The sequence below is a fragment of the Vicia villosa genome, linkage group LG1 (assembly GCF_029867415.1).
Source record: "Vicia villosa cultivar HV-30 ecotype Madison, WI linkage group LG1, Vvil1.0, whole genome shotgun sequence".
Taxonomy (NCBI): domain Eukaryota; kingdom Viridiplantae; phylum Streptophyta; class Magnoliopsida; order Fabales; family Fabaceae; genus Vicia; species Vicia villosa.
Genome location: NC_081180.1, coordinates 105605802 through 105616965, shown reverse-complemented (window position 1 = coordinate 105616965; position 11164 = coordinate 105605802). Strand labels below are relative to the sequence as shown.

The 11164-nt window shown below is 33.3% G+C and overlaps 1 protein-coding gene across 1 annotated transcript; it reads right to left on the bottom strand.

Annotated features, from left to right (window-relative positions):
• Positions 1 to 1258: 1258 nt before the first annotated feature.
• Positions 1259 to 4886, bottom strand: LOC131613840 (SUPPRESSOR OF GAMMA RESPONSE 1-like; the record flags this gene model as incomplete). Its single annotated transcript, XM_058885479.1, has 5 exons — positions 1259 to 1610; positions 1718 to 2467; positions 2626 to 3095; positions 3181 to 3367; positions 4731 to 4886. Coding segments are annotated over 5 exons (1620 nt in total), but the record flags the coding sequence as incomplete, so codon positions are not given.
• Between the last annotated feature and the right edge of the window lie 6278 nt (positions 4887 to 11164).

Genomic DNA, 11164 nt, shown 5'->3' with positions numbered 1-11164 from the left:
ATAGATCGGTTTAAAAAAAACTTTCTTTTAATAATTTAGTGCGGTTCAGAATTTTGAATCGGCGATTACTAAACAATAATTTTAGTTTGGTTCAATTCTAAATAAATTAAAATGGTTCAGTTCAGATAACTTTTTTCTATAAATCGGTTTGATTTTTTTAACTAAACTATATCACTAAGAATCCTAGCCTTAAAGTTTTGAATAGAGATATAAAGTGTCCTATACTTTGTACTCTAGTATATACTCTAGTGTATGCTCTATTGTTATTCTCATTTAGGCAAAACGGATTCAATCTACCGTGCATGTCTGTTTTGTCCGTACGGAGGCGAATCAAGTTTTAAGACCCGCGTCCTCAACAACTCCGTCCCATTTTTTTAAGGCTTTTGGCCACCTCTACTATCCCTATCCCATATTCCTGCACAAAACTCAAGAGAAGAAAAAGAGATTGGTTTGCACCATAAATTAAAAAGCTAGTCCTATGATTGCATTGACTTAATTCTTCCACAAGGAACAAGCCAAATGTGTAGAAAACAAATTGTGTTTCGTCATTGTCATAGCCAGATTGCTTAGGTTGTTCATGTCCACATTTGTCTATGGAGAACAGCAATGCCAGCATCAATTTTTGACCCAAAAGGCACATACTTTTGAACACTATAAAAGAACTGGGCCATTTTCTGTTACCACATTGAGAATTCAACTAAAAGGATAGATCACGAGATCTAATTCATTGGATTTGGATTGTCTCATCATAGATGACCCACATTTTTCTTACACACACTCTAAAGGAAGCCTATGCCCCCCTTCTACAACGACCCGCATGTTTGTTGACATAAATTACATATCTTTTGCACCCAACGACCGATAAATTGTTATGAACAAAAGAATCTAGTACTGCTAAATATTTTGAGGGAGAATTTTTTTCGTTTATTGTAGTTCTCTCTGATTTAAAGAATTAGTCACTACAGTTGCAGACAAAAAATACCTGATTCATACCATAAAAAGATAAGTCGCCATGTTCTCTAATTATATTTGCATAACAGCTAGTTAAACTAGCCATGGCTAGTTAGTGTTTTCTCTTCACATTTATTATGAATCATTGAAAAGGGTTGCCTATGCTATTGTAGGGCACCCTATACTCCCAATAGATAGTAACACTATCATGCTTCCCTTGAAAAAGAAAGCAAGTTTTTTAGGTCATTCAATTAGCTGTCTCTTCCTAGACAAGTTTCAATTTCATTACCTGCAAGGCTGGAACACTCTCAACATTCATGCATCTATCAACACATGATTTTAACAAACTCTAAGGTAGACAATGCATTTGTCTATGGGACCAATAAACCATTCAAAGATAGTAATATACACATAATACACACAACAATGTATCTGTCACTTTCACAGTGAGCAAGCAACATGTATCTTTATATGTGGACAAGTCAAGTTCCACATTCCAATATTTGAGTACCTGGATGAAACATACTATGACTCTATAACTTCACCATACTAAAAGAAACTATTGATTACAGCTTCACTTCATATCTTAGGTGAAGAAAGTATTAGTTGAATTTCTTGTAACCATCCCAAGCAAGATAGCTATCCTGCGAATCGAAGTCCTATAAAAAATAGAAGAAGAAAAATGTATCACAAATAGAAAAAATTTGGTTTGACATGATTAAAATGAATTTAATGTAATGGAAGATCATTGAGAAAATAGGCATACCAGATGACTTAATCCAAAATCGGTGGTTGGTGAGTCAAGTTCAAGATTTAGGTAGTCCTCGATATCGTTCTTTGCAATGTCAACACCAAGATTTTGGTAATCTTCGATACCGTTCATGTTTGCAAAGTCAACGCCAAGATTTTGGTAATCTTCAATACCGTTCATGTTTGCAAAGTCAAGGCAAAGATTTTGGTAATCTTCGATACCGTTCATGTTTGCAAAGTCAAGGCCAAGATTTTGGTAATCTTCGATACCGTTCATGTTTGCAAAGTCAAGGTCAAGATTTTGGTTATCTTCGATATAGTTCTTGTTTGCAAAGTCAAGGTCAAGATTTTGGTTATCTTCGATATAGTTCTTGTTTGCAATATCAAGGTTAAGATTTTGGTAATCTTCAATATCGTTCTTCTTTGCAGTGTCCAGGTCAAGATTTTGGTAATCTTCAATATTGTTGTTCAACTGGTCTTGTCCTAGATGAGCACATGTAGCAAGACTATGTTGCTCATTATGTTCTCCGTTTTCTCCATCCCTATTCGGAGACTGGCCTGGAAGCAAATCCTTAAACGAGGGAAATGTTTCTGCAAATTCTTGTGAGTCTAATAGATACTGTGACAGGTCAATGTCATCTATCCCTTCATTAATCGGAGTTTCTAACATCGACATATACATCGACATATCTATATTCGCAAGCTCATCATTGTCATCCCGAGTACCAAATAACGGACTTTCTAACTCAGGAAGGCTTAGCAGAGTCTAGCGTGAAAGATAAACAAAAAGAACAAATTATCAGCATAGCTTATTTTCATATTTCCATAAACTATCGTCACGAATCAAAACTACGAAAATTAATCTCATTCAGAATTGAATAGCATATAATAAGAAAATGTCTGATAATTGGAAAGATCATTTACCTCAGGAGTATGATGAGATTGTTGTGCTTGGTCGATATCCGAGCATTGCTTTTTGAACCGATTAGGCTCAAGAGTAACAACATTGGGAGTGACAGGACTCTCTTTTTCAGCGGTGTGACGAATATCCTGATCACCTTTGCCCCGCAGTTTGACATGCTCCGGCTGCTGGTAAAAGACTTTCGATGCAACGTACTCTCCATGCTTTTCATTCTCTTTCGTCCCAAGATGATACTGATGCATAATCCAATTAGTTTTACCAGATGAATCCTGAGTCGAATAGAGAACCATAATCTTTTTACTTCCTATTTGAACCCCGTTCAAAAGAATCGGCTTAGTCTTTCCGGTCTTGTGCCAGCGGACATAACTTAAATCATCTTGACCATTTACTCTTCGACGCTTTCGACTGCCAGAATTATAAGCTTTTACCGCTCTATGGAAAAAGTGCGAAACACTTCCGTCTAGTGCAACACCTACATTTTTTAAAACATATAGCATATTATGTTGATCAAAATAACAATCAAGCATTCGAATTTGAGTAAAACTCGTGTTATCTACCTGGTAAATATCGAGGATGAGTATAACAGATACCCTCGTCCATATCAATAGTAGGGATAAATTCGTCGATGAGAGGGTGGGATTTTAAGTTTTCTTGGCCAACTTTTGCAAGTAAGTGCAACATTATTTCTTGATCAGATGGATCAAATTTAACACCTATAGGTAATCCAGGCCACTCTTGTGTTACCTAACAACAGAAAGTTTCAAATGATAGAACATTTGTAAGTATCATACTTTAGGACTAAAAAAAATAAAGAAACATAAGTAATTTCATTACTTCCTTAAACTTAAACTTAAAAATGTTAATTAACTCTTAGGTTACATATATGTGTACTAAGATGGTGAATGCAACCCACCAATTGGTGTCATGTACCTTTGTGGATAAAATCCGAAGGTACAATAAGAAACTGCCTATGAAATAGGTTTATGTGTGAAAGAAAACAAGCTAACTGTGCACTAATTCTTTCAAATAATAAGAATGACATTATGTGATTTTAGAAAAAATTAATGCACAAAGAATATATATGTGGATTATCAACTAAATTTTTATTGCTCTTTCTCTCATCACTTAGAACAAATTTGATGGTTTTTATTGTTATTTATATCAACCAATAATCAATTTCTTTCACATTGGATATAGCTTGGAGACGAGCCTTAAAAACGTATGGCTTATTCACTCAGCAAAATTGAGTTTAGGCAACAATAAAAATCTGCAACATAAAGGGAAAAAACGTTTTTAAGGATACTTTTTCAGGCGTGGAATAAACGACCATTGTCTATTCTTATAGGACACAATTTTTGTACTTAGAGGTGAAAGGTTGAAATTATAGCTTACCAGATGTTTCATAGTTTACATATATATCTTAGATCCATTGTACAAAATAAAGGAGAACTAGAAGGAAAGAAAGAAATGTAAACCATCAAATTCGTTGAAATGAAGGAAAGCTCCAAGTGTTTTATGTGATACAAAAATACCGCTCAAAATAAAAGGAAAATTTTATCAAACATTTATAAGACCAACAATGATGTTCGCAACAAAGTGTGAGACTATAAAGAACCAACACAGAAATAGATTAAGTGTGCAGATGAGAATATTGAGTTGTATGTAGGGTAAGACTAAACGAAATAAGATTATTAATGATAATATTAGAAAGAAAATTAAGATAATATGATGTAGAGAGAAGGCTTGTGAAATTTGTAAGAATTTGTAGTGAGAATTAACGAGATAGATCCCCATTTATAATTGTGTCAAACTAAACTTTTAAAATAAACTTAAATAATAAGGTAATAATTATCTCACATATAACATATATTTATGCTATATTTTATTGGATGTGAAACTCTTAAAAATACACAATCACATTCATGCTTGTAAGACTAGTATAATTGTGATGAAAAATAGTAGTAATGAAAATTATACTGAATAAATGAACACAAGCACACAACTAGGCATGAAGGAGGTTCAGGTTGAACATTGCCTACGAAACAAACCTTACACACACAAATGCAATATCTAAAACATAAACACTAAAATAAAAAGATATACATACTTTACGGTTGTCAATAACATGTTGACAATTTGGGCAAGCTATAGTTGGATTGCTTCCCGATATAACTCTCTCGGTTGCTCCAGATGCATGCCATATTTTGGCTGCAATGCTACTTTTGTCCACCAACCACGAACATGATGGTCTGAATATATAAGAAAAAATGAATCACTAATCAATATAAACTTTATCAATCAATTGGTCCAAAAACTATGTTTAAGATGAAAATAAGAGACTGAATATTATAAGGATAGTGCAATTCAACTCAATTAAAAAGCTACAAATGGTAAAATTAATCAAAGAGGGAAATAAATTTTAGTTTCTAAATTATCAATAAAAGTAAACATGATTAAACATAAAGTGTCTAAATAGCACATAAAATAACAGATTTTGATACGTAAAAATAGTTATCATAGTGATTTTTTTATTTTTTCACAAAAGTTGTTTTTAAGTATAAATTAGAATAGTGAATTTTTTTTTTCACACAAGTTGTTTTTAAGTATAAATTAGAAAAAGTGTTGAAGCGATTTTAGCGACAACATTAAGGTTTTGACATATCTATTAGGATTTGAAAAAATAGATTGCAACCGCGATCTGGGTTGCGACATTAAGGTTTTTGATATCGCCATGATTATATCCCAAATGTGATATGGGTAAAGACATCTATATTTTTATGTCTCTTTCAATCACAATTTAGGTCACTTAAGTTGCATTTGACCCTGTCTTTATAAAATCGAGGACCTCAACGCGAGTGCAATTAAAACCATGATCTCTATGGTTGCATCGCGACTGCAATAACAATCACAACACAATCACAAGTAGCCATAATTTGAAATTTTGCTCTTTGTGATCGCATTGCCCCTCTGATTACAATCGCACCATGAATTGACTACATCTTGCTCAGATCAAGGATTATAACACGGTTGTGACACAAATTCGATTTAAAAATTTGAACTTTGTGATCAAATCGAAAACCTAATTGATTGCAATTAGCTCATTACCAAAGATCCCAACACAAACATGGTGTGGCCTCGATTTAATAATTTGAAGTTTGTGATTGTATCAGATACCTAATTGATTGCAATTAGCTCATTACCATGAATCCCAAAACAATCGTGACGCTACCTCGATTTAAAATTTTGATCTTTGTGATTGCATCAAATACCTAATTGATTGCAATTTGCTTAGTATGAAGGATCGCAACATAAGTGTGACATGACTAAAATTCAAACCTTGACCTATGTACTCTCATCGCAACCACAATTGGGGCGCATATGACCTAATTGACTTAGATTTTCTGATCAAGAATCACAACTCATTTGTAACCAAATTGGGATTCAAAACCTTGATATCGCGGCCGCAGTTGCAATATTAGTAATCGTATTGTTATTGCACTGTGGTACTTGATTATGATAAAATTGTAGCCAATTAGGTAATATCAGCTACAATTTTCTCAGAATCCATGATCACGAGACAACTACAATGCGATCTCTATTTAAAACCTCAATCAACATTAGAAACTAAGGTCATATTACTCAACCAACAACGATATCCATTGAATTCTAAACTAGTTAAAAACAACTGCAAATTCAATTTGAAATTAAAAAGGATGATCACCATGGTTGGATATTAAGCAAGCAAATCATTTTGCGGTGCATTATATTCTACTAGTAAAAAGTCTACTTTTATTAGTGAAAAATATAGAAAATCAGCTTTCATTGGTGACATTCCATTTAAAAAATCAACGATCTTTCCATTCAAGAAGCAAACCCTATTTGCATTAAAGAGAAAAGATTCACAAGACATTTTTGGTATTCTTCAACTAATTTTAAGTGGGAAAATAAGTGATACTTGATACTAAAGCAAGAAAGAAAAATAAGAGACTTACCCAGCCATACCAAAAGGGAGAAAAAAAAGAGAGACCTTGGTAGTGCAATTCAAGTATCTGGGTGAGAGAGACACCATATACTTATACTCTTTTTGAGGTTGCTTCTCTCTCTAAAACGTCCTATGATTTAAACGACAGATGTCAGTTCTTTGTGTCAGGAAGAAAAGTATGTTTAATAAATTTGTTCCCACTATTTTTTCTCCATTTTAAATCTATTATATATATATATTTTTAAATTATATATATTAATACTATAAATCATTTTTACACATCAAGTTGATCACGATTTTTATGTTTGATTCTTATAAAACTATTATTTATATCTTTAAGCGCGTTTAATTTACTAAAAACAAGAAAACAAACAATACAGCTTTTAATATATTCTAGATTTAAAAATTGATCATGACACGTGACAAAACAAATAGTAATAAAGCAAACAAAAATCACGTTATAAAGGAAATGGTAATAGATCAAACAAAAAATAATAACTCTGTCACTTGCATAAAGATAGATAAAGTTGGCCGACAAAGGCTTACAATTGGACCTACTTAAAATCGAGTTTGACTTGTCTCGTTTAATATAAAGATCAGATCAAACTCTTTTAAAATAATTATATATATATATATATATATATATATATATATATATATATATATATATATATATATATATATATATATATATATATATATATATTAAGTTGATCATAATTTTTTTATGTTTAATTATTATAAAATATTATTAAATTTTTTGGCATGTTTAATTTGCTAAAAATAAGAAAACAAACAAAAACAACTTTTAATGTATTATATATTTAAAAATTGATCATTACACGTGACAAATCAAATAACAATAGCCCAAACCACGTGACAAAGTAAATAGTAATAAAATCGTAACACAAACTTTATATTATCTTTTTTTCCATTAATCTTTTTAGAAACAAATCAAATCATATTTTTAAAATTTTAATTTGAAATTTATTTTTAAACATGCTAATAGCCTAAATTCGATTTTGCGAAGTCCAAGCTTAACATAATGTCTATGTTAACTAATAGATTGTTGGACTTTCCTTAGGCCCAATTGGATGTGGGTTAGTGAACTATGTGTGCGTAAGTTTTTTGTTGTTATCCAACAAAGAGAATTAGGTCATTCATTCATTATGTGAGAGAAACAACAAGAAAAGCTAGAGAGAAAACATTATTCCTGCAACCCCTTTTCTGCACAACTCAGTTCCAGAAAATCAGAGCTTGCGTAAAATCCAACGGTCCGATCGTCCTAAAATTTTAGAACAGTGTTCATGGCTCATAGGAGTAAATTATAAACGGTGGAGATTGAATTCTCAGCTTTGTAAGTCAATTTGTCGAGTAGATCTTTGAAGTCAGAATTTCTTGGTGTTAATGGATCGTTTTGCCTCTCTTTGTTCTTGTTGTATTCCAGATCGATTGTAGATCTTAGGGATGGTAATGGGCAGGGTTTGGGTAGGGTACTATAGTACCAGTCCCCATGCTCGTGATTAAAAAAATCCATGTACCTGAGCCCATACCTGCATAGGCACCAATGTTCGTACTCGTACCCTATGGGTACCTCAATACACGTCCCATTGCCCGTTTACCCACGTTTGTGGTAAAATTAAATTGATTAATTATAAAATATTATATAATTTTAAGTTTTTTAACAATATTAAAAAAAATTATGCATGTTATTGTTGAGTTTAGAAATAAATAAACACTTTTATTAAAATGTGTAATAATTTAGTAGCAATATATTTTTTTTAAATTGATAAACATGCATTTTTATATAATAATATAAATGATATTATATAAATATGTAGTTCGGGTATGGGGCAGGGTGGATAGTAAAATACACGTGCCTGCACCCATACCCGCTTATTTTAATGGGTAATTCCTCATGCCCGTACCCATTTTGTGGGTTTTTACCCTACCCGTTGTGGGCATTTTTTGTGGGTACCCATAGGGTATGGGCCAAATTTCCATCCCTTGTAGATGTTGATGATGTTTATGTATGCCTCTAACTAGTGTTAGAGAGAATCTTGCTTGTACCTATTGTTGATTATAGTTGAGATTTTAAGTGGCCTACGGGTTCCGTGGTTTTTTACTCCTAGTTAACATAGGTTTTTCCATGCTAAAATTGAGTTGTGTTGTTTGATGTGTTTTTTTGTTGATTGTCTCTAAGTTGCATGTGATATTTGGGAGAGTTTGTGTTATTGAATTATTTCGTTGCGTTTGTGATTTCCTCTCAACAAGTGGTATCAGAGTCGTGGTTTGATTTGTGTAACAATGGAGACGAACACATCTAGGATGGTGAGTTTGAATGGTTCCAACTATAATGTTTGGAAAGGGAAAATGGAATATTTGCTTTATGTGAAAGGTTTTCACTTACCGGCTTTCTATAATAAAAAACTCGATGGAAAAAGTGATGAAGAATGAACTTTGTTGCATAGACAAGTTTGTGGTTATATTCGCCAATGGGTGGATGATAATGTTTTGAACCATGTGAGCTTGGTGACTCATGCTCGTTCTCTTTGGACCAAACTTGAGTTGTATGCAAGAAAGAAGGGGACCAATCAGATGATCTTGCTCAAGCAATTGATGTTATTGAGGTATAGTGATTGTTCACCAACGACAGATCATTTGAACACTTTTCATGAGATTCTAAATCAATTTTCGCCGATGAATCTTACTTTTGATGATGAAATTCAAGGTTTGTGGCTTCTTGATACTTTCCTAATTCTCAGGAGACTTTTAGGACATCCTTGTTTAACTCTGCTCCGAATGGTATCATATCGATGGACTTGGCTAAAAGTAGTGTGTTAAATGAGGAGTTGAGGCGGAAATCACAAGGTTCTACTTTAAATTCCAAGATGTTGGTTACCGAATCAAGGGGGAGACAACAACGTAGAGGTTAGAGTAATCGCGGTACTTCACGTTGTAAATCACTAGAAGAATCTAATAGATTCTCTCATATTGAGTGTCATCATTGTGGGGAAAAAGGATACATAAAGAGGTATTGTCGTAAGTTGAAAAGGGAAAACAAGAAGAAGAACAACATCAACGAAAAAAGGAAGGTAACAATAATGAAAATGTTGCTATTGTTGGTGATTTCTTTATTGTTTGTGATAGTTGTGTAGAGAATGTCAATCTATCATGTGATGAGATGGATTGGGTGGCTGATAGTGCTGCTTATACTCATGCAACCTCGAGACGTGATCTTTTTTCAACTTACGATATTGGTGACTTTGGGGTTGTTCGTATGGGAAATCATGGGCAAGCTAATGTCATTGAAATGGGAGGTATTTGTGTCGAAGTTAGCAACGAGACTACTCTAGTTCTCAAAGGTGTAAAACACAATCAGGAACTTTGATTTAATCTTTAATCAGTTGGAAAGTTGGATAATGAAGGATATGATAGTTCTTTTTCGGGCAATGAATGGAAGTTTAAGAAAGGCTCAATGGTGGTTGCTAAAGGAAAAAGGAATTTGAACTTGTATGTCGTCCAACTTAGGGTTTTGAAGTGCTACATCAATACTTGTGACAATGATATCTCATCCGAATTATGGCACAAGCGTTTGTGTCATATGAGTTAAAAAGCTTTGAGTATATTGGATAAGAATAATGTGTTATATGGTGTTTCTGATGCAAAGTTGAGAAAGTGTTCACATTGTTTGGCGGGTAAGCAAAGGCGAGTTTCATTTATGTCATCTAAACCAAAGAGGAAATCGAAAGTGTTGGATTTAGTACATTTCGATGTGTGTGGTCCAATGCAGACACGGTCACTTAATGGTGCATATTACTTTGTGACTTTCATTGATGATTGTTTTTGGAAAACATAGGCTTATACCTTGAAGACGAAATATCAAGTCTTAGATACCTTCAAGTCGTTTCTAGTATCCGTTGATAGAGAAACAGGGAAAAAGCTTAAGTGTATCCAAACCGATAACGGGGTGAGTATATAGACCTTTCGATAAGTATTGTCAAGATCAAGGTATACATCATCAAAAGTCTCCTTGAAAGACATCACAATTGAATGGGTTAGCCGAGAGAATGAATAGAACTTTGGTGGAAAAGGTGAGATGTTTACTTTCTCAATCAAAGTTGTCGAAATACTTTTGGGGAGAAGCATTGAGCACAGTTGTACATCTTTTAAACCTCACTCCATGTGTTCCATTGAAGTTTGATGTTCCAAATCATGTTTGGAGTGGTAAAGATGTTTCCTATGACCATCTTCGGGTGTTTAGGTGCATGGCTTATGTGCATATTCTGAATGATGAGATATCGAAACGGGATGAGAAGTAGAAAAAATGTGTGTTTGTTGGGTATGGAATTGATGAGTTTGGGTATCGATTCTTTGATCTGGTTCAATGAAATCTTATTCGTAATCGTGATATCGTATTCATGGAGGATTAAACCATTGAGGACATCGATAAAGTTGAGAATAAATATCCAACTTTTGAAGACGAAGAAATGGTTGATAAATACCCAACTACTATTTCTCCTACCCCTATCACTTTCAAAGATAAGCCAATTGAAAAT